We start from the raw sequence: 25,051 nt of genomic DNA, 5'->3' as shown, positions 1-25,051 counted from the left end.
CCCACCGTCGTACTGATCATCCCTGATCCTCCCCTGGCTCCCGTGTCCTCTGTGCTCCTCCTGTCCTCCCTGTCCTCCTCCCGTCCCCCCTGTCCTCCTCCGGTCCCCCTCTGTGTGCTCCTCCGGTGCTACAGCCAATGGCCTCCAAGCCTGATGCCAGACTGTGACATGAAGTCTATGTGGGTGTCTTCACCATCAACTGTCACACAGGCTACACATCATTACTCTGGACTGGTTTTCTGACAATGAAAATGGTGGACCATACCCAAGATCCAAGAAATGTGTCAGCAAGGTTTCTGGAGTATGACCCTACTGCAAAGAGCTCCTGATAAATATTTTGATTTAAAATGGTGGAAAACCTTGAAATGACTTTATAATGTAAAAAGTAGGTTTTAGACTTTGAAATAATATTTACTTTAAGCATGATTAACTATATAAAAAAAAAAAAACATACATGCAATTTTTTTTATCAAGTTTATTGTGAAGATTTTTTTTTTATGATGCTGATACTTTAGTAGAAATGATGGAGACGTCTGAAGGAACCAATTCTGGGACTTGTGGCTCCCCAGTCGGTGTATCTCCTGTACTCTCCAGGTCTCAGGTAATACTGACGTCCCTTGTAGTTGGGCTCCTCGTAGAACATCCAGTAGCCATCCTGGACGTGGACAGAATGAATATCATGATAGCGGAATCTCTCGTTGACATGAGGGCAATCCACAGTGAACTCCATCATCTGACCTCTGAAGTCTTCTCTCTCGTAGATCCTGATTCTGAAGGAACCTTGATGCTGTTAAAATAAGTTACACCACAATAAAATAATAAGGATTATTAACAAATGGCAAATGGTCATACATGTAACTCTAAAACCAGTCATTCCAAGCAGAATCTTTTGGTTATTTTGGATTAAGTTGGGAGGAATTCAATGCCTTCCCATATCTGTATTGCTGTCCTTGAACACAACCCGAAAATCTTCTTCAAACTCTGGTCCTACCATGACAGCCAAATTTCTGCTGAAGCTTGAACACCCAGTTTGCACTCTCCAAAGAACATCTCCCATGTGTTCTAAAGCTACATGTAATTATAGTCAAGTTTCACCACCCTACACAAGTTGCACTGTTGAGATCCAAAAAAGGTAATCTCACAGGAGAGTTCTTACTGTTAGAGGCAGACGTTAGGTGGTGAAGACATCTTTCAGCTCAAGGATATACCACATAAAGGGTCATACATCCCCACACCACATGTTATTAGTATGGCATATATGAACTAAATTCAAATCCCAACCAATGAAACCACCAATCTACAATCCATTCCCTTGTTATCTCTCACCTCATCTTTGGCAACTTCCTAATTGTGGGCCTACCTTCACATAGACTATCTCCTTTTCAGTCATGAATGTTGCTGTCAAGACTCATCCACCTAAGCGCAATGTCCACTACCCATCTCTGTACAATCCAACACAGGAACAGGAAAATAACCTCCAATGGGAACTCTTATTCTAGTGAGATTTGTCTACAAGGGGCTTTCCTTTCACTTCCTGTTGAGTTTACAGGACAGGAAGTGAAGGGAAACCTCCCGGGCCACAAAAAAAAACTCATCAACTCCACCACAGTGGTTTTAATTAGGCGCAACTCCATCCAAAATAACATTTGTGATTTAGTTATACCTTAACTATAAATATAGGTGATTTTTATGAAACTTTTACATAATGATGCGATTGCTCTTTCCTTTAGCGATATCCACGATGGGAAAATTTGTTTTGTTTTGGATTTGTTAAAGGGGTTGTAAAGCTTTGTTTTTTTATTTTCTAAATAGGTTCTTTTAAGCTAGTGCATTGTTGGTTCACTTACGTTTTCCTTCGATTTTATTTCTTTGTCTAAATTTCTCACTTCCTGTTTCTCCTCAGTAAACTTCACACCATCATCCGAGCGGTGGTTAGTCAGCCAGAACAGCTTACCGAACAGCTTACTGAGGAGGAACAGGAAGTGAGAAATTCAGACAAAAGAAGACGAAAGAAAACAAAGAAAAAAAACATTTAGAAGGGAAATCGAAGGAAAAGGTAAGTGAACCAACAATGCCCCAGCTTAAAGGAACCTATTTAGAAAATAAAAAAATGAACCTTTACAACCCCTTTAAGTTATTTTGTTTGAACATATTTGTTAAGTTAGAATGATAGTTTTGGAAATTATTTTTGTATATTCGGAATCGCTTTGTATATTCGTTTTTTTTTCAAATCGATTTGAATTTCAAATTGGATTCGATATTTAAATTTTTAATTTTGAAGGTTGGCTATATTCTTTCTATTCTATCCTACAGTATTTTATGTCATTCAATTTTTTTCGATTCTATTCTATTCAATTCAAAAAAAAAATTCTATTTATTATATGCATTTTATTCTATTCTGTTCTAATTTGTTTAATTATATTCTATTGAATTCTATTGCATAATTACATAGCTGGTCAGGTTGAAAAAGACACAAGTCAACCAATAAAAATGGAGAAAAAAATTAATTTAAAAAAACAAACAATCCCACATGCACAATCACATGCTGACAGTTTAACCAGGAGGAAAGCAAAATATTATTCTATTTTCTATTCTTTCCTATTCCATTATAATATATGCATTTTTTTTTTTTAGATATACACAGTATATTGTATCCTTTTCTATTCAATTCTATTCCATTCTTTAATTTTTTATCCTATTCTGTAAAGCAGCCTAAGTAGGACCCGTCATCTTATTTTACTTTTAAACCTTACTGAATTTATTGCAATATGTTTTATTTAGAATTTGATAAAATTTTCAAATTTTCAAATGAATTTTCAAATTTTCAAATGAATTTTCAAATTTGAATTGATTTTCAAATTAAAATTCAGTTTTACATTCAAATTAGAAACATTTTTTTCATTATAATTTATTTTGGATACATTTAACTTCATTGCTATTGTGATTTGGAAATTTGGATAAATCCAAATCTCAGAATAATGAAAATTTTGTACGGAATTTTAATTTGTAACGGAACAAATCACACATGTCTACTTTGAATTAGTTTTTTTAATAAACAGAGAGTTGTAGATTAGACACTATAGACAGGGCAAATTAGTCACTTCAATAACCCTTCTTCCCTTTAAAAAAACTCCTGAGATGAAATCAGCCATATGGAGAGTCTTGTTTTGTAGTCTGGGGACTGAGACTGGTATTGTAGAAAATATAAAAAAATAAAAATAGCAGTGAAGCAAAACCATTGCATAGCACAGCAAAGCAGAAAGGAAAGATATGCAACTTTGGCTTACTCCATGTGCATATACAAATACAAACGCTATAGAATGAATGATTTTAAAACATTAAACCCTAAAAAAAAAAAAAACACAAACAAAAAAAAAACCTGCAAGACAAAGGCATAATGAGCTAGAATGCATAGCATACTAGCTCATTATGAATTACTTGCCTGAGATCGAAGCCCCTGCTCGTACACAGCACTGGCCGGCGACATTTCTCCCTGAAACTACTTCCAGATTTTCTTTTCTATTCTATTATGTAAAGAAGCCTAAAGCCCCGTACACACAATCGGACTTTTCAACATCCAAAGTCTGACGGAATGATTCCGGCAGACTATTCGATCGTGTGTGGGCTGCAACGGACTTTTGATTCGCAAAAGTCTGACAGACTTTAGAAATGAAACATGCTTCAAATTTTTCCGCCAGAACTCTGCCGGACCCAGTTCCTACCGAAAAATTCGCTCGTGTGTATTCTATTCCGACGGACTAAAACCGACGCTAGGGCAGCTATTGGCTACTGGCTATGAACTTCCTTATTCTAGTCCAGTCGTACGTCATCACGTTTGAATCCGTCGGAGTTTGGTGTGATTGTGTGTGGCCAAGTCCGTTCATTCGGAAAGTCCGTCAGAACTCTGTCAGAACTCCGTCAGAACTCCGTCGAAAGTCTGTCAGACTTAATCCCTCGAAAAGTCTGGTCGTGTGTACGTGGCATAAGTAGGACTCATCATCTTATTTCACTTTTAAACCTTACTGAATTTATTGCAATATGTTTTATTTTGAATTTGATTACATTTTCAAATAAATTTTCAAATTTGAATTTGATTTTCATATTCAGTTTTTCATTCAAATTAGAATAATTTTTTTTCGTTATAATTTATTGTGGATACGTTGAACTTCATTGCTATTGTGATTTGTAAATTTGGATAAATCCAAATCTCTGAATAATGAAAATTTTGTCCAAATTTTGACTGTGCCTGTACGCGACATTGCTTCAGTGTGCATGTGCCGATGATGTTGGCACATGCAAATACATGCCAATACAAGGGATATCTCCTCAACCGTGCAGGTTTAGGTGATATCCAGTGTAGCTACAGGTAGGCCTTATTATAGGCTTGCCTGTAGCAAAAAGTGGTTGTAAAGGGTTTACAACCACTTTACAACAAATTTAATACACAGTTTCAGGCATGGACCCCCTCCACCCCAATGCTTTTTCTGAACACGACTTGATTCTATCTTGTCTATCTTCAGTCTAATGATATCAAAGGTCTTTCTCATTCCCGGTTTCTTCTGGACCTGGGCAGGCCCGTAATGCTGTAGAGAGGGCAGCTTCTTCTTATATCATTTTCCTGTGAATCAAGGGTTGGGGGTGGGGCCTTGACACCTCAAATTTACAGGAAGTGGGTTGACTGACCTTGGATGTCATTAAACCTAAGAGAGGAATGGTGAGGAATGGTGCTGGATTGGGGAACAATTGAGTCTGTGAGGTTCAGTAAGTACTGGGTAAGCATAGGAGCTGGAACTGCTTTTTTTTATTTTTCACAAATGAGGACTGATCTTTTTTTTATTTTTGGAGGGGATATTTTTTAAACCTTCACCGATAATTTTCTGTATAGCAATATGGCCTTGTTTAAAAGTTGAAACATTAGAAAAACTTTTAAGGTGTTGTGTTACCTGGGGGCTCAGACGCACAGATTTAATGGAGTCATTGTAGCCCATCCACTGCTGGAAGTCAGGATAGTCTCCTCTATGAAGGAAGTACTGGTGTCCTCTGTAGTTGGGGAGCTCATACAGGATCCAGTTCCCACTTTCCACACGAATGGAGTTGCAGCGTCTGAAGTATGAGGACAGGTCGGGACATTCAGAGTGACACTCATAGGAGCGACCCTGGAAGTTCCTGGCCTCGTAGAAAGTGATCTGCAAAAAAAAAATGATTAATTCGCTATAGAAGTTTCGAGAAACGTACAGAATGTTTTACCATTTTTACTTTTTAGAATATTTAGCATTACAGATTTTTTTTTTTGATTTTTTTTTTGTATCCCTTTGTCAAAATACCTCTCTACAACTGTTGCATAGCAAGAGAACCCAAATTGCTATATATATATATATATATATATATATATATTAAATTTAAATTGATTCTGTGGCTAAAATAAAACTTCACGTTGGGAGTTCTGCTTTAAAGCCCAACTTTAAGGTGCTTGTAAAGGTCCAAGGTTTTTTTTTACCTTCATTTTCAATATGTTTATTGGTTTTACAAGAACACAGAGAGTAATAACAAGTGCAATATATCAGCCTGCAATGCCTAACACAATGAAAGGACAAGAACATAATAAGGATATTGAAACATAAACTTAACATACAGCTTATACAATTCCCACAAAATAGATGTCATTAGGGTTGCAGTAAGCAAGAGTCTTATGCCGCGTACACACAATCGGAAATTCCGCCAGCAGAACTCTGATGTGAGCTTTTTTTTTTTTGGAAAATGTGAATGTGTGTATACACCATCAGTCTTTTGCTGGAGGAATTCCAGCCAGCAAAAGATTTAGAGCTTGTTCTCTATTTTTCAGTCAGGAAAAGTTCCCATCTGAAAATGCGATTGTCTGTACAATTTCCGACGTGCAAAATTCTTACGCATGCTCGGAAACAATTTGACGCATGCTCGGAAGCATTGAACTTAATTTTCTCAGCTGGTCATAGTGTTGTACGTCACCGCGTTCTTGACGGTCAAAAGTTCAGAGAACTTTTACATAGTTAGTAAGGTTGAATAAAGACACCAGTCCAACCTGAGTGAGTGTCTACAATTGTCCCTATCCCTGTACATTGCACACTCACATCAGTCCCTAGCCTCAAGGAGCCCACAATCCAAGGTCCCCATACATATACTAGAGCCAATTTTGGGATAGAAGCCAATAAGCTACCTGCATGTCTTTGGAGTATGGGAGGTATCCAGAGGAAACCCACGCAGGCACAGGGAGAACATGCAAACTCCAGGCAGGTAGTGCTGTGGTTGGGATTTGAACCAGTGACCCTTTTTACTGCTAGGCGAGAGTTCTAACCACTGTGCCACACAACATTTGTGTGACCGTGTGTATGCAAGCCAAGCTTGAGCAGAATTCCGTCAGAAAAAACATCCACGTTTTTTTCCGATGGAAAATCCACTCGTCTGTACGGGGCATTAGGTTCTCCATGTGAGATTAAAGCAGAACTTCAATAATTTTTTCAACTTTCCATCTATTTAATCTTCTGCCCTTGTTGTTTTAACTTCGGATAGTAAAACATTTTTTTTCTGCCAGTATATACCTTATGCAGCCCACTTCCTGTTTCTTCTCTGGTAAAAAGACTAGGCTTATGACATCATGCACACCTCACTCTCTCACTCTCGTGAGAGATTGTCGGGAGGAGGGGGGGGGTGAGTCATAAGAGGGCCAATGAGAGCTGCAGAGCTGGAGGTGTGCCTCTGTGTGTGTAAATCCAGGAAGTGAACAGGCAACAGCTTCCGCTGCCCACAGTTAAAATGGATGCAGCCAGACTCAGTGGAGGGAGATTTCTGCAGCATATTTGAGAAGTACAGAATCACAGTATATATAAAATATGCAAAGTAGTTGGAGGGAAGCTTCAGAATGGCAAAGATGTTTTTTTATTACATATTATGTGAGCAGACTGCAGTTCCTCTTTAATAATAGAGATGGTTAATAACAAAACAAAATCAGGTCCCGGCATGGGGCATCCTCGCCCCCCCCCCCCCATGGGTTCATGCTGTGAACTAGGAGACCCCACCAGGAATAGTTTTTTATCTTCATTCATTATATTCATGAAGGTGAAAAACCTTCTGTGTTCTGCTCCCCTAGCCCTCCCTAATACTTACTTGAGTGCCATTGTGGTCCAGCGATGTGCACGAGAGCAGCGGCTCTCCAGGGTCCCTGCCTCCTCATTGGCTGAGACAGCAGAGGGAGCCATTAGCTCCCACTACTGTCAATCATAGCCAGTGAGCCAATGAGGAGAGAGGAGGAGCGGAGCATAGCTGGGCTCTGAATCTGAACGGACATACAGAGCAGCATCCAAAGAGCAACCCACCTCGGTTGCCCCTATAGAAAGCTGCTTGCTCTGAATGTACTCAGAAGGAGGGAGGGGCAAGGAGCGTCGGGGTGGGACCCTGGAAGATGAGGATCTGGGCTGCTCTGTGGAAATCCACTACACAGAGCAGGTGAGTATGGCATTTAACTTAACTTAAATATGGAGTAGTACCTTTGTCATAAGATGTCTTCAGTCTTCCATGAAGTTCAATAACTGGTCAATAATGGACACGCACCCACACTCAATACATATTCATACAGTTCATATAATAGTGTTAGTAGGGTTTAGAGGCTCTTTCATCTCTAATACCACTTTTTGGGCTAATGTCCCCAAAGTAGTAAAAAAATAAAAAATAAGGGATGGTGTCTTCAGTCTTCCAGGTTCGATGATCCTTAATTACTGGTCAATGATGGACTCACACTCCTATCTTTAATAGTTATTATTACATTTCTTATAGTAGCATAGGTTTTTACCTTTCCCATGTTGCTGGATGTGTCCTCCAATGCTGTATAGTGACTGGCAGTGAGAGCACAGGCTTATATACTGCTTACACCATGCACAGTATGCACAATGAATGGATTTTTCCATTTCCATGGCAATTGTTTTAAGTGTTTCTTTATGACTATTGTTAATTTTTGCTTACAGTAGTGTTAAAATTGTTTACCTAACCTGAGCTAAAAAATAAAATAAAAAAAAAAGAGTGTACTAATCTGTCAAGAGAATGGACCTCTTTCTATTGTGTTATAATACCATTGAACCCATGTCTACTGCAGACTTCAAAACCTATAAAGATCAGTTCAGGGAAGTCTCTGATTTACCCATTTTCTGACTCTCATGAGTATTGTGTGTGGAGCCCCCTCTGATCTGTGAACGTTGCAATTCAAGATTAGAAGCAATCATGATTTGGGAATTATATTATTCTCAACACGTTGAGCAAATTATGTATAAACATTCATGTAAATTAAAACATTTAAATTTGCTGCTTCCTCTGATTTGTAAATGATTTATTTAATGTACTTGGCTGCAATGTAAAGTAATGAGTGTACAGCTTGTATAACAGTGTAAATTTGCTGTCCCCTCAAAATAACTCAACACACAGCTGTTAATGTCTAAACCGCTGGCAACAAAAGTGAGTACACCCCTAAGTGAAAATCACCAAATTGAGCCCAAAGTGTCAATATTTTGTGTGGCCACCATTATTTTCCAGCACTGCCTTAACTCTCTTGAGCATGGAGATCACCAGAGCTTCACAGGTTGGCACTGGAGTCCTCTTCCACTCCTCCATGATGACATCACAGAGCTGGTGGATGTTAAAGATCTTGTGCTCCTCCACTGTCCATTTGAGGATGTCCCACAGATGCTCAATATGGTTTAGGTCTGGAGACATGCTTGGCCAGTCCATCACCTTTACCCTCAGCTTCTTTAGCAAGGCAGTGGTCATCTTGGAGGTGTGTTTGGGGTCGTTATCATGTTGGAATATTGCCCTGCGGCCCAGTCTCTGAAGGGAGGGGATCATGCTCTGCTTCAGTATGTAGCAGTACATGTTGGCATTCATGGTTCCCTCAATGAACTGTAGCTCCCCAGTGCCGGCAGCACTCATGCAGCCCCAGACCATGACACTCCCACCACCATGCTTGTCTGTAGGCAAGACACACTTGTCTTTGTACTCCTCATCTGGCTGCCGCCACACACACTTGACACCATCTGAACCATATAAGTTTATCTTGGTCTTATCAGACCACAGGACATGGTTCCAGTAATCCATGTCCTTAGTCTGCTTGCCTTCAGCAAATGGTTTGTGGGCTTTCTTGTTCATCATCTTTAGAAGAGGCTTCCTTCTGGGATTACAGCCATGCAGACCAATTTGATGCAGTGTGCGGCGTATGGTCTGAGCACTGGCAGGCTGACCCCCCCCCCACCCCTTCAACCTTTGCAGCAATGATGGCAGCACTCATACATCTATTTCCCAAAGACAACTTCTGGATATGACGCTGAGCATGTGACCTCAACTTCTTTGGTCGACCATGGCGAGGCCTGTTCTGAGTGGGACCTGTCCTGTTAAACCGCTGTATGGTCTTGTTCACCGTGCTGCAGCTCAGTTTCAGGGTCTTGGCAATCTTCTTATAGCCTATGCCATCTTTATGTAGAGCAACAATTCTTTTTTTCAGATCCTCAGAGAGTTCTTTGCCATGAGGTGCCATGTTGAACTTCCAGTGACCAGTATGACAGAGTGATAACACAAAATGAAACACACCTGCTCCCCATTCACACCTGAGACCTTGTAACACTAAAGCCGCGTACACACGTAGCCGTCTGTCCGACGTACTTAGTCTGGCGGACTTCCGCCAGACTGTCCGTCGGAATTTCCGAACGGGCTACTTGCCCACACACGGCACTTTTTCAGCGGACTAATACGGCGTACTAAGTCCGCCGTACTTTAATAAGGGGGCCCCCGGATACCGGCCCCCCACCCTATGTGAATGAGTATGGGGTACAATGTACCCCTACCCATTCACCTGTAAAATAAAAGTACAAAAAAAAACACAACACACGAGATAAAATACTTTATTGCACAGCTCCGGGGGTCTTCCATCTTCGGGGGTCTTCTCGCCGGACTCCTCAGCTATCTTCTTGTAGCTCTTTTGCTAGCGGAGGAGTCCGGCTTTCTTCCTCGCAGCCGGCCTCTTCTTCCGACTTCGGGGGTCTTGTCCCCCTCTTCGGTTCTTCTGCCAGGCCACCGCGTCTTCTTATAGCTCTTTTACAGGCGGTGACCCGGTCTTCTGTCGCCGCCGTCGCTGCCGTCGCCACCGCCTTCCGTTCTTCTTCTTCTTCTTCTTCTTCTCCAGGACAATCTCTCCGGCCGCAATGCCAGGGAAGCGCTGCGCTGCCACTTATATAGGGACAGGGGGCAGTGTCACATGGCTTTATGTCACATGGGTTGGTGTCACATGGGAACCCCACCCCCTTGCGATGTCACAGTCCCCATGTGACATCAACCCATGTGACCAACCTATGTGACATAAAGCCATGTGACACCGCCCCTTGTCCCTATATAAGTGGCAGCGCAGCGCTTCCCTGGCACTGCGGCCGGAGAGATCGTCGAGTCAATATCTCCTGGAGAAGAAGAAGAAGAAGAAGAAGAACGGAAGGCGGTGGCGACGGCGGCGACGGCGGCGACGGCGGCGACAGAAGACCGGGCCACCGCCTGTAAAAGAGCTATAAGAAGGCACGGTGGCCCGGCAGAAGAACCGAAGAGGGGGACAAGACCCCCAAAGTCGGAAGAAGAGGCCGGCGGCGAGGAAGAAAGCCGGACTCCTCCGCTAGCAAAAGAGCTACAAGAAGGTAGCGGAGGAGTCCGGCGAGAAGACCCCCAAAGACGGAAGACCCCCGGAGCTGTGCAATAAAATATTTTATCTCGTGTGTTGTGTTTTTTTTTGTACTTTTATTTTACAGGTTAATGGGTAGGGGTACATTGTACCCCATACACATTCACATAGGGTGGGGGGCCGGTATCCGGGGGCCCCCTTATTAAAGGGGGCTCCCGGATTCCGATAAGCCCCCCGCCCGCAGACCCCGACAACCAACGGCCAGGGTTGTCGGGAAGAGGCCCTTGTCCTCATCAACATGGGGACAAGGTGCTTTGGGGTGGGGGGGCCGCGCGGCCCCCCCTTCCCCAAGGCACCCCCCCATGTTGAGGGCACGCGGCCTGGTATGGCTCAGGAGGGGGGGAGCTCGCTCGCCCCCCTTTCCTGGCCGGCCGGGTAGCGGGCTCGGACAAGGGTCTGTTGTGGACTTGGGGGGGACCCCCACGCCAATTTTTTTCGGCGTTGGGGTTCCCCTTTAAGTCCATACCAGGCGGCGGGGCCAGCGACGTCTCCTTCGCGGGCCCCGCCTACCTGGAGACCCGCTCGAAATTAGCGGACTTTTCTCCGGGCGGGAAAAGTCCACTCATTTCAAAAGTACGGCGGACTGGCACACACACGGCCGGATTGTTCGCCGAAATGCGAGTCCGACGAATAGATTGGTGTGCAACACGGCATTCTAAGTCCGCCGTACTTTCGGGTCAAAAAAGTATGCCGGAGGCTACACACGGTGGGATTGTTTGGCGGACTTGAGTTTGCCGGACTTTTCCACCGGATTGTTTGATCGTGTGTACGCGGCATAAGGAGTCACATGTCACCGAGAAGGGAAAATGGCTAATTGGACCCAATTTGGACATTTTCACTTAGGCCGCGTACACACGGGCGGACTGTTCGCCCAACTTTGTTCGTCAAACAATCCGACAAACAGTCCGCTCAAAATTTGCATGAACGGACTTGACCACACACGATGAACGAACAGTCCGCTGAAAGCGTGCGCGATGACGTGAACGGCACGTACGACGGGACGAGAAATTCGACGTCCAATACACTGCAATGCAACCTTCGCCGTGTAAATCCTTTCTGAGCATGCGCGAAACTTAGTTTGTCGAACAAGCCTACACACGAGCGGACTGTCCGCTGAAACCAAGTTTCAGCGGACTGTCTTACGGAAATTCCGAAAAACTTTGTTCGTCAGACTGTCCGCTGAAACTGTCCGCTGAAGCCCACGCACGAGCGGACTGTCCGCTGAAACACTGTTCAGCGGACTAAGTTGGGCGAACAGTCCGCCCGTGTGTACGCGGCCTTAGAGTTGTACTCACTTTTGTTGCCAGTGGTTTAGACATTAATGGCTGTGTGTTGAGTTATTTTGAGGGGACGGCAAATTTACACTGTTATACAAGCTGTACACTCACTACTTTACATTGTAGCAAAGTGTCATTTCTTCAGTGTTGTCACATGAAATGATAAGAATAAAATATTTACAAAAATGTAAGGGATGTACTCACTTGAGAGACATGTGCACATACATACATACATACACACACACACACACACACACACACACACACACACACACACACACACACACACACACACACACACATATATATATTTTTGAATATTGACATGGAATTTAGAACAACAAGAAACAGTAAGTTTGGTGCCTCATTACATATACACTATTACCAAAAGTATTGTGACTCCTGCCTTTACACGCAAAGGAACCTAAAGGCATCCCAGTCTTAATCCGTAGGGTTCAATGTTGAGTTGGCCCACCCTTTTGCAAATATAACAGCTTCAACTCTTCTGGGAAAGCTGTCCACAAGGTTTAGGAGTGTGTCTATGCGAATGTTTGACCATTCTTCCAGAAGTTCATTTGTGAGGTCAGGCACTGATGTTGGACTGGCTCGCAGTCTCCTCTCTAATTCATCCCAAAGGTGTTGAAGTCCGGACTCTGCACAGGCCAGTCCAGTTCCTCCACTGCAAACTCGCTCATCCATGTCTTTATGGACCTTGCGTTGTGCACTGGTCCGAATCAATTGGTGGAGGGGGGATTATGGTGTGGGGTTGGTTTTGAGGGGTTGTGCTTGGCCCCTTAGTTCCAGTGAAGGGAACTCTTAAGGCGCCAGAACACCAAGACATTTTGGACTATATCATGCTCCCAACTTTGTGGGAACAGTTTGAGGATGGCTCCTTCCTGTTCCAATGTGACTGCTCACAATGTGTGCAGCACTTTATAAACTAAAGGGAGAGTTTGAATACAATTCAAGGGAGAAAGTTAAAATACAATTCAAGACAAGAGGTTAGGAGGGCCTGCCCAGCACTCTGAAATGGAAGGGCAAGTAAAGCAAAGGATATTACCCATGTGGCAGTGCAATTTTTATTTATATACATATTTTTTATTTTATAATTATTGATCTATGCTATTCCTAAGCATACTGGAATCCACTTACTGTCGACTGACTCAATCTGCTGGAAGTATATTTCAAGGATCAACTACTCTTTTAGGAAAATAATATTTTCTAAGGTTAGTATTGAACTTTTCTCATGCCAATTTGAATCATATATTGGAGTAGGGAGTACCAAAGAATGGGAGAGGTTGGGGAGACAAGCATAGGAGGAAGTGACTGGGGAGCATGAGAAGGGGAAGTGACTGGGGAGCATGAGAACAGGAAGTCTTGGGAAGGATGATGAGGCTGGTTTGGATGATATTTTGAATTTGGTGATGTAGCTCAGGACAGAGTTGTGGATGGCTTTGTAAGTTGTTGTCAATATTTTGAATTGTATACATTGGGCAACTAGAAGCCAGTGCAAGGATTGGCAGAGAGGACTGTCAGTCACTGAGCAGTTGGTAAGGTGGATGGGTCTAGCAGATCACTTTGGATAGACGGAAGGGGGAATGGTCTGTACAGAGATAGGCCAATGTGGAGGAGATTCCAATAGTCAAGGAGAAAGATAACCAGTGAGTGAATTATTAACTTAGTGGTATCATTGGCTAAGAAGGGGCTTAGATATGAAGGGTGTTTCATCAGATTTGGCTGCCCGTCAGAGTTTGTAATGGAAGTGATGTTTCGTCACCGCCATCTTGCTACACCCCACACTCCTTCACAGTAAGGATACACTGAGAAGGGGGAAAGCACACATCTTGTTACACCCACCAGAGTTTTGCATTTTACACTTATTTTTAACAGTAAAACTAGTTCATATAGTGAAATACAGGACTTGGAACTCCCTCTGACTGGTTAGATGTTGAATTTTTAAAGCAGCGGCAAACCTGCTCATCTGTCAGGTTTGCTAATCTTACAGAAGTTTGCTGCTTTTAAAATTCAACATCTAACCAGTCAGACTGAGTTCTAAGTACTGTATTTCACTATATGAACAAATTTTACTGTTAAAAATAAGTATAAAATGCAAAACTCCAGAGGGTGTAACAAGATGTCCGCTTTCCCTCCTTCTCAGTGTATCCTTACTATAGAGGAGTGCGGGGTGTAGCAAGATGGTGGCAACAGAACTTCACTTCCGTTTCACATCCTGGCGGGTCGCCTAATCTGACAAAACAAGGGGCTGCCAAGAAAACAAGTTTATTTTATGGAAGAAAAAAAGAAAGAGGGGAAGCAGATTTAGAGGTTACATTGATTGTACTTTTTTTTAATTAAGACTTCCTCCTGAGTTTATATTACGTGACAGCAGAGGTCATTTAGTCTTGGAAATTGACAAGGATGAAAAAAAAAAAAACATTAAGCTAACAAAAAAATCTTTGATACTTCATGGAACATATGTTCTGTCTGAAAGAAAACCAGCACACTACGAATATAAGGTTGCCAATGTGCGTGTACTGGGAATATTGTGGGAACATTGCGCTGTCATGTTAATTAGAAGTACCAGAATGAATAAGGGTCATCGTTGAAAAGAAGCTTCATATATGAAAAAATGTACTTATTCCTCCTTGTGAAATATGATGTAAAATGTGTTTTTTTTTTTTTTAACTCATTTTATTAAACATTTAACTTTTTTTTCTTTTTTTTTAACATCCAAATTTCTAACAAAGAGGGAAAGATGTCCTGCTCCCCGATCCCCTCCCCATGACTTTACCATTGACTCAATGGCACAACCATTGATCCCTCCCCACATGCCTGGACTCTGACCTCTTCTTCAGTCCCCGCATCTAGTCATTGGCTACATCTTGCCGCCTTGACCTCCGCAACATCTTCAGAATTCGACCCTTCCTGACTAACACTACAAAACAAATTTTTCACTCCTTGGTTATTTCCCGCCTCAACTACTGCAACTCTCTCCTCACTGGCCTACCTTTACACAGGCTATCCCCCATCAGTCTATTATGAATGCTGCTGCTAGACTAATACACTGGCTTCCCCTACCCCACATGTGTCAAACTGAAGGCCAGCGGGCCGAATGTGGCTTTGCCCTCAGCGCATCACAGATCTAACAGGTTCCCACACGTACTCACAGTGGGGCACGGCAGAGACAAATCTCCAGAATCTAAGAGAGGGAATGATCTTCCTGCAAGGTGAGGAAGATCTGCCTACACAGGGATGGTACTAGAGCCAAATACACAGCTAGTAGAGTCACCAACACAGGGAGGTACTAGAGTAGGGCCAGGTAGGTGAAAGAGTTGCAAGAAAGATTTGTGGGGGAGGTTGGGGTAGCAAACTGTGCATAGTGCACCCCTAAATCTTGCACTAGGTACACAACACACCCCTGGACCCAACACTCTGTACATAGCACACTTCTGAACTCTGAACTCTGAAAGTAATGCACTCCTGAACCCTGCACCCTGTATGCAGCTCACCCCAGATACAACCGGCCCTTTGAGGACAAACAAACTGCTGATGCGGCCCGCAGGGAAATCTAGTTTAACACCCCTGCCTTAACCCATTGTATAATATTAGAAATACTAACCTCAACATACAAGGCCATCCACAACATCGCCCCCCAGCTACAGCAACAACCTCATCTGCAAATATCACCTAAATCATCCTCTCCGCTCCTCCCATAAACTCCTGCTCTCTAGCTCCCTTGTTACCTCCTCCCATGCTCACCTCCAGGACTTCTTTAGAGCCTCTCTCATCCTCTGGAACTCCCTGCCCCAGTATATCCAGTCAGCCCCTACCCTGTCCATCTTTAGGCGATCCCTGAAAACTCACTTATTCAGGAAAGTCTCCACCTAAGAACTGTACCCAAGTCACCTCCATCAGATCATACCCGCAGCTATTACCTTTTGTAACACCTCCCCATCCCTTTAGACTGCAAGCTCCATGAGCAAGGCCCTCCTATTCCTACTGCATAGAAGAAGAAAGAAGAATGGCTGGGCATCATCAAGGGGCAAGTGGCTGATGCCATGGTCAAATAACTCAGCTGACTCCTCAATGGCTGATGTTGGGGCTATGGCAGGAATAGATGTGGACAAGGAGGCAGTCTGTGGAATGTGTCTGTGTAGTGTGAGTACTCAAATTAAAGTGCACCTCTTTAGATTGATTAAAGTGTATCTATGTACAAATGTTGACTTCTTCTTTACATTTGCTTATATACATATGCATATCATTGCAATTTTTTTTGCCTTCATCAAGAGCACCTCTATAGGGTTACGGTGGGAAGGCACCCCCGACATCCAAAGAGTACATTTTCTGCACCTGTTTGACAGATGCATATCATTGCAATTTTTTACAGCAAGGCCAATTCTTGCTTTCATCAAGAGTTCCTCTATAGGGTTATGGTGGGAAGGCGTCACGGCACTCAAACTCACTTCCATCCAAAATAAAAGTGACACCAGAATGTATCCAAAAAATCTCTAATCTTGTTCCCAGTGCACTACCTTGTGACCTCATCATAAACACTGTCTCCCCAGGTGTTGAGCAAAATAAAGGCAGCTTGCAGGTAAAATGTAATTTATTTTGGCTTTAGAAATGCAATTATTGCTGCAGCAGATTATAGAAATGATACAGATCTACCACTTTACAGATAGACTAAGGGGACCCCTCAGGCACTATATTGGAAGGATTTTTTCATTTTTAGGCTTTCACTCAATTAAAGCACTGCTCAGTTTTTACAAACTTTTTGTTATTGATTCATGTCCCCCAGGGTAGAACCCAGACCCCTATAACCATTGTATGCCCAATTGCATATAAGCCTTCAAAATGGGCATTTTTGATGTGCACATTCCATTGACTTTAATGAGGTTCGTTATTCAGGTCCAAACTTTTGTTGTGTTTGGAAGTTCTGGTGCGAACCTAACAGGGGTCCATTCCCTAATCATCATTATACTAAATGTAATCAATTACTAAATTACCAACGGGGCATCGGTAATTTAGTGGTAAGTATCACAGAATGGGGACAAGGCATGACCAGATAACATTCCAAGTGACAAAAAACCTTTGACCTCCTTATAAGAAAGAAAATATTAGAAGGTGAAGAAAGAAAAAGTTACTCAAATAACTCAAAAAGGGAAACCATAAGTCATATTTCCAATGGTCACAATATCTCATAAATTATGTAGTACGCATATCATGTCTCAGGGCTTGGTGAGCTGAGCCTTTGCAAAGTACTCAGTGTATCGGAAGATGACATCAGTTGCATCTCCTCTTCATCTAAAGCGTATTCAGTGAAATTATTCCACCTGTTGGCGGGGCCAGCTGTAGGGTGCCCAAGTTGAGGAAGCAGCTTATCAATATTGGATTTAGTTGAGTGCAAATCCCGCCCCCCATGTTTAACTTTAATTTGGTGAGTGATGGGACAGTTGCCGAATGACAGAAACATGGGGAGTGGGGGTCACCCACTGACATCACCGGAAGACCCCATCCCCATGTTTACCTATCATTCCACAAGTGTCTTTCCATGGGACATGCCAGTGTTTTTTTTTGTTTTTTTCGTGTTTCAGTATTCATCGTGATTGAAGTTGGATCTACTTTGTGGGACATGTATATTTTTTAAGCTTTTTAAAAAAGGATAAACTGCATCTGGGTATTTATTTAAGCTTGACATTTTTTTTGGGGGGGGGGGGTACCTTAAAAAAGGGGCTTCAGGATTACAATAAGTCCCACCAAAAACCACCGGACTAGGGTTGTGGGAAAGAGGCCCTTGCCCTTATCAACACCCATAAGGCACTTTGGTGGTTTGGTAGAGGGGGAGCCCCACTCCCTCAAAGTACCCTCCCCATGTTGGGGGCTTGTGGCGTGGTAGGGTTCAGGAGGGGAAGCTGCTTGCTTGTTCCCTGGTTTTTGGGGCTGCATGCTCAGATAAGGGTCTGGTATGGATTTTGGGGGGACCCCATGCCATTTAAAAAAAATTGACGTGGGGTTCCCCTTAAAATTCAAACCAGATCCTTATCTGAGCATGTGATGGAACAATCGCCGAATGACAGGAAACATGGGGGTATGGTCACATGGTGATGTCTTCAGACGACCCCATGCGGTTTGGTATGGTATGGATCGGGGGCACCCTGTGCTGTTTTAAAAAAAATAAAAATTTTACATTCTGCTGTCAGCGGGGAATCCTGCTGACAGCAGATGAGTCATGGTTGTTAAGGATGGGGCAGCCATCAACTCCTTAACAACCACAGCTACTCACAATGAATTTATATCCATCTGAAGTTATACTGAAGTATAAAAACAAAAATGATCAAACGAACTATGGTAACCGAAACAAAACAATATATATGTGCACAATGCTGTATCCACCTAGGTGAGTAGTATCATTTTCTTTCTTTTTTCAGAAACCCATACTTCTCTTTTAAGATTTCACTCCATCCTCGAGGCAGCAGGGCACCACCTACTGGGTGGAGTGGAGACTACACCTGCCAGCACACCTAAAAAAAAAAAAAAAAAACAAGAAGTGCGTATATTGTGTATAAATCATGTATAATAATATTTAACATTTCAGGGTTCCAATTTTTGCAAAACGACGTTGTATAACGTCTTTTTTTCTTTTGAGCCAGTAAGGTTGGAGGTTGGGATGCAGTGCAGCTCTGCATTATACAGCATCTGTCAACGAGCAAACAGATATGTAGCCAATCTGTCCTCTGACCAACTTCCCTTGTAGATTCATTGTTGAGGTCAAGTTGTTACTACAGATAACTAACCATAGGACCTTTTTGTTTTGATGCACTCGGAATTTGTTTAAATGATTTAAAGTGAAAGTTCAATTGTCTTTAGCTCCATGTTACCTGGAAGTAAAGAGAAAAATATATAATGGGGATAAAAACAGCAATAGCACTCCAATGCTGCAAGGTTATGAAGGCACCATTATCATTGGCATCAATGAACTTTAAGTACAGTTGTCACGAATGTCACGTCTACCCCAGCACAGGTGGTCAGATACTATAGTTGCCTACTTAAGACAAGCAGGCCTACAGGTACTTGGTTGCCCCCAGGACTTATACACAATGCTATAATGTCTGGCTACCACGCTAGGGCAGAAGCGAACTGAGCAAAGCAAACATGTACTTGCAGATGGGTAGTGTGGTTCAGGTAATAAAGCAGGCTGAGTTCAGGGGATAATCCAGTATCCAATCCGGGTCATACACAGGAGATCCAACAGCAAGCAAGGGAGACTAACGAGAAGCTTGATCTAGAACAATGCAGGTAAGTCTGTCTCTACCACAAACAAGGGATAGAATGTTCGGGTTGCTTATATAAGGTGACTGACCAGATTAATCAGCTAACAGGTGAACACAAACGAGGTAAAATAAACAGCCAAGACCCAGGTGCTGGAATGCGTAACAAAGGCACTAAGTGATCATGACATTACCCCCCCTCTGAGGAGGGGCCCCCAGACCCTCGAAGACCAGTTGAACATACAGCACAGGACCATCAAACTGGGTAGAGGTCCATGGATCGACGAGATCAGGCTGGTTAGCATAGCACATGTCACAGGGGTCAAGCCTGATAGCTGAAACATGAGCGGGGTGCAGAGAGCCCTGAAAAAAGGATTGAAACCCCACCTGGTCGAATGAGACAGTTTATCCAAATGGTGGATTGAGCCTCTTAGACCAGTTAGAGAAGTAGGGTAAAGCCAGGTTATAGAAAATCCTGAATAATAAAAAGCAGGAAGTTCGGGCATGGGCTGGACTGGCATAATTGATGCGGTGGCCGACTGAGCCGCATCGCCAGGCATAGCAACTGCAGACAAGTTAGCCTGGCTGTGCATCCAAGGGAGTTTAGCGATGGGCAAAGGAAGGGGTACTGCAGGGGGCTTGACTTCTGAGGACTTATAGAGAATTCAATAAACTTGTCAGCATCTTTTGCTATAACAGAGTCATGTAAAGGCACATACTTATGCAAACCGGGGTCACATTTGGAAATATTGTCATGATCGGGATATGAATAGGACTGGAAAAAAAAGCATGTGACTGGTACTGGCCACATAAGAATTATACATGGGCAACTGGTCAGTGGTTTTAATGCAATTCTGCACTCAGGTCTGGGAGCAGGACCCAATTTCTTTTGCAGCCCAGTCTATGTGCGGGTTGTACAGTTTAAGCCAAGGATATCCTACGATAAGGGGATAAGCAGGAGATGAGATCACATAGAAGCTGATTGTCTACTTATGCGATTCCCCAATGGTCAGGGTAATGGGTACCGTATACAAGACCACCAGGCCCGGGGACAAGGGAGAATTATCAACGACTAAAACAGAGAAGGATCTGTGCACCTTAGTCACCGGAATCTTTATACGTTGTGCTAAGTCCCTATCTATGAAATTGTCAGCAGCACCAGAATCAATGAAAGCAGAGAGGTGGTGAGAAAACTTATGAAAACTAAGTTGTGCAGGAACAAATAAGCCATCTCTGAGGGAAACAGACACAATATGATCTATAGAAGCAGACCCCACCCGCACTAGGTTCTTGACGTTTCTCAGCTTATTAGGACAGCTAGGGACAAAGTGGCTGTGGTTGCTACAGTATAAGCAGAGACCCTGAGATCTCCTTCTAGCCTTTTCCCCAGAGGATGGGTAGCACCAATTTACACAGGCTCATCCTCCTGGGGAGGCTGAGAGGGCTCAGGGAATGAAAGAAAGGTGGGCAGCGTACTGGGGGGCAAAGAAACAAACCTCTCTGTACGCATTTCCCATAAACGCCTGTCCATGCGGATGGCTACTGCATGGCTTCATTCAATGACTTTGGCTCAGGGTACTGTTCTAAGCCTAACCTCAACTGACTTCTTAGAGCTTGGTCATTCCACCCTGAGTCAGGTGCCCAGAGGCAGAAATCAGAACGGTATTGTCAGCGGTGCGTTTACCCTGACGTGATGACCTAAGATTAGATTCTGCTGAGTGGGCACGATCAGGATCATCATAGAGTAAACCCAGGGCCTTGAAAAAATGTTCAACTGACCCTCAGGCTGGGTCATCTGTGGAGAGACTAAAAGCCCAAGACTGGGGGATCCCCCTGCAACCATGTAATAATCAGGCTGAACCAGAGGAGTTTTGTTTGCACTTAAAGTATGGCATACAACTATTTAGAAAACACATGCATCTTGACAGAAAAGTTTTGTAAAAGGCTTGTGATAATGTCAAGAATATCACGTCTACACCAGTGTAGGTGGTCAGACACTATAGCTAGCTACTGTGCGCTTCACCTATAGCAGCCCCCTTTCCCTTAAGAAAAGCAGGTCTATGGGTACTTATACACCCCCAGGACTTATACACAATGCTATAGAGACTGACTGCTAGGGCAGATGCGAACTGAGCAAAGCAAACAGGTACTTGCAGTTTGCAGACAGGTAGCGTGGTCCAGGTAATAAGGTAGGCAGAATTCAAGGGATAATTGTCAGGGCTGGGCTCAGCTGTCCGCTAATTGCAAGCTCCTATCTCTCCACAGTTACTCAGCTGTTGTTGATATCCTGCTCGTCAGTCCTGCCTACTTAAGCCGTCCAGCCCAGAGGATCTCTGCCTTCGCCTTGGTCAACATCACAGAGACTATCTCCTGCGTTTCTGTTTAAAGGTGTACAGATGGAATATTGGGCAAGAGGCCATTGTCATCTCTGATTGGAAAGCAAACTCTCGAAATCTTGTAACTGCAAGATAAAGGGTCCTTTCACACAGGCTTTCTGGTCAGTTCCATCTGTCAGGTGGACCTGATCGGATGCTCCATTCACCCCTATAGAGTGGTGGATGTCAGCGGTGACATGATTAAAAGAAGGAACACACAATACAGTACAGGTAGAATTTGACCTCCGAAAACAGTGAAGCAACTGTAATTATATTTAATGCTATTAAACATGAGTTCACCAGAGCTTCACAGGTTGCCACTGGAGTCCTCTTCCACTCCTCCATGAGGACATCACAGAGCTGGTGGATGTTAGAGACCTTGCGCTCCTCCACCTTCAGTTTGAGGATGCCCCACAGATGCTCAATAGGGTTTAGGTCTGGAGACATGCTTGGCCAGTCCATCACCTTTACCCTCAGCTTCTTTAGTAAGGCAGTGGTCATATTGGAGGTGTGTTTGGGGTTGTTATTATGTTGAAATACAACCTCTGGATTTGACGCTGAGCACGTGTACTCAACTTCTTTGGTCGACCATGGCGAGGCCTATTCTGAGCGGAAACCTGTCCTGTTAAACCACTGTATGGTCTTGGCCACTGTGCTGTAGCTCAGTTTCAGGGTCTTGGCAATCTTCCTATAGCCTAAGCCATCTTTATGTAGAGCAACAATCCTTTTGTTCAGATCCTTAAGAGAGATCTTTGCCATGAGGTGCCATGTTGAACTTCCAGTGACCAGTATGAGAGAACGAGAGCGTTAACACCAAATTTAACACACCTGCTCCCCATTCAGGCCGGAGACCTTGTAACACTAAGGAGTCACATGACACCAAAAAATGGCTAATTGGGCCCAATTTGGACATTTTCAGGGGGTGTACTCACTTTTGTTGCCAGCAGTTTAGACATTAATGGCTGTGTGTTGAGTTATTTTGAGGAGACGGCAAATTTACACTGTTATACAAGCTGTACACTCACTACTTTACATTGTAGCAAAGTGTCATTCCTTCAGTGTTGTCATTTACAAAAATATATATATATATTTATTTTTATTTTTTTCATGTATGTATTTGTTTATTTATTTTTAGCACCATAATGTGATACTTATTTCACATTTTTGTCATTCCTTTTCCCATCTTATTGCTATCTGTTCGGGGTTTCTATATTGCCTTCCTCTGCATCAAATGGAAGATTGTGTATATGGAGGGTTTTTTATGAATTCATGTAGTTATTTATTCATTTATCTATTAGTTGAACTGTATGGACTTGTGTCTTGTTTTCAACCTAACCATGTAAGCTTTTTTTTTTTACTATTTACACTTATGTCTGTAATTAACAGTTATGTCTTCTATTAAATTTTTGTAAAAGTTCAGAAATTGCAACTGACTTGTGACTGACTCTGACTTTCATGTCTCAAGCCTGGATGGCAAGTGGGACTGTGGGATTGGGAGCTGGATCTATTTATGTTGCCTAATTCCGCGTACACACGACCAAACTTTTCGACGGACTAGGTCCGACGGTCTTCCTGACGGACTTTCGGCGGAGGTCCGATGGACTTTCTGAAGGAAACGGACTTGGCAACGCACGACCGGACTAAGTCCGTTCGAATGTCTGTTCGTTTTGAACGTGATGACGTAAACGGGACTAAACAAGGAAGTTCAATAGCCAGTAGCCAATAGCTGCCATTGCATCGTATTTGGTCCGTCCGACTAGCACACAGAGGAACGGTTTTCCAGATTTTTAGTCCGTCGGACTTGAGTCCATCGGATAGATTTGAAACATGTTTTATTTCTAGGTCCGTCAGACTTTTGGGGAAAAAAAAGTCAGCTGGAGCCCACACATGATCGGATTGTCCGATGGATTCCAGTTCGCCTGACCAAGTCTGCTGGAAAGTCGGATCTTGTGTACGCGGCATAAGTAGTCACATGGTGCCCTTGGCAGGTTTTTGTTTTTACCTTCCTATGGATCATATGTGGGTATGGCATTGTGTTTATGAAGGTTTTCTATTTATTTATTTATTAATTAATTGATTGGTTTATTTTCTATTGGATGAACTAGATGGACCTGTATCTTTTTTTCAACCTACCTATGTAATTCTGCAACCATGCAACCATGATCTCCTAACGTCTCTTTCAATCACTTTCTGCTTATATGTACTTGCTTCAGCATCAGCTGAACATCGTTGCCCTGGACTGACTTCCTGAAATTGACAATGGTGGACCATTTGGTGGAGGCAATATTGTTCTGAACATTGGTGAGGTTTTCTTTTTGGGTATCCTGGCGTATTGTCCACTGAATGCTGAGTTGACTCCTTGGATCCTGTGAGAGTATACGATGTCTGGTTGGCTTCTTCCCGCATGGAGTAAGGCCGCGTACACACGCGGGGACTGTTCGCTCAACTTTGTCCGTCAAACAGTTTCAGGAAACAGTCCGCTCAAAATTAGCATGGACGGACTTGCCCACACACGACGAACGAACAGTTTGCTGAAACCGTGCGCGATGACGTGAACGGCACGTACGACGGGACGGAAAATACAACGTCCTATACACTGCATTACAACTTTCGGCGTGTAAATCCTTTCTGAGCATGCGCGGAACTTAGTTTGACGAACAAGCCTACACACGAGGGGACTGTTCGCTGAAACCAAGTTTCAGCGGACAGTTTTTCGGAAATTCCGAAAAACTTTGTTCAGCAGACTGTTTGCTGAAACTGTCCGCTGAAAGCCCACACACGGGCGGACTGTCCGCCGAAACACTGTTCAGCGGACAAACTTGGGCGAACAGTCCCCGCGTGTGTACGCGGCCTAAGATCTGTCCATGAGCTAACATCAGAGTTTCCCTCAGGATAAAGGCTTTGGCTGGGCAATATGCACAAGCCTTTTAAGCTTGCCATCTGGTAAGCGTGTCTTCTATTTGGTGGAGGTGGACTTTTTCGTCGTGGTGTGAGAATATTCATTTAATTGTCACAATGAACACTTAAAGGGGCACTGATTTATAAGATTTTTTGGCCAATGGATTCCATGATCTATATGGACTATTAATTTGCTTATATTTATTTATGAACATTTATTAATGAATTGTATTAGGGTTAGTGCAGCTCTCTTTGCTCTTGACCTGAGAAATATGTGCCAGCAAGGCTGCCTGTAGTCCCCATCCTGATAATTCCGACAGGGTGACAATGCAGGAGTACAATTTAAAAACATTTGTTGTCGCATGGACTTCCAAAGGAGCTGGAACATTCTGAAAGTAACCACCCAATGAAAGCTTTAGATTTAAAGTGGTTGAAAACCTTTTAAATTACTTTAACATGTTAAAAAGTATATAGGATTTTAGAAATTGGATTAAGATC

General features: G+C 43.2%; 1 protein-coding gene across 1 annotated transcript; it reads right to left on the bottom strand.

Moving 5' to 3' along the window:
* Positions 1 to 459: 459 nt before the first annotated feature.
* On the bottom strand, positions 460 to 7,908 carry LOC143975647 (gamma-crystallin-3-like). Its single transcript, XM_077478138.1, has 3 exons — positions 7,823 to 7,908; positions 4,944 to 5,186; positions 460 to 787 (listed from the first exon to the last, which is right to left on the bottom strand). Exons 1-3 carry the CDS (start codon positions 7,829 to 7,831, stop codon positions 512 to 514), a joined length of 528 nt encoding a protein of 175 aa, XP_077334264.1. The 5' UTR covers positions 7,832 to 7,908; the 3' UTR covers positions 460 to 511.
* Positions 7,909 to 25,051: the final 17,143 nt, after the last annotated feature.

The sequence above is a fragment of the Lithobates pipiens genome, unplaced genomic scaffold (assembly GCF_037356315.1).
Source record: "Lithobates pipiens isolate NorthernLeopardFrog02 unplaced genomic scaffold, aLitPip1_a1.2 Scaffold_13, whole genome shotgun sequence".
In the NCBI taxonomy this organism is placed as follows: Eukaryota; Metazoa; Chordata; class Amphibia; order Anura; family Ranidae; genus Lithobates; species Lithobates pipiens.
The sequence above is the reverse complement of the archived record's forward strand: the minus strand, read 5'-3'. Positions and strand labels throughout refer to the sequence as shown.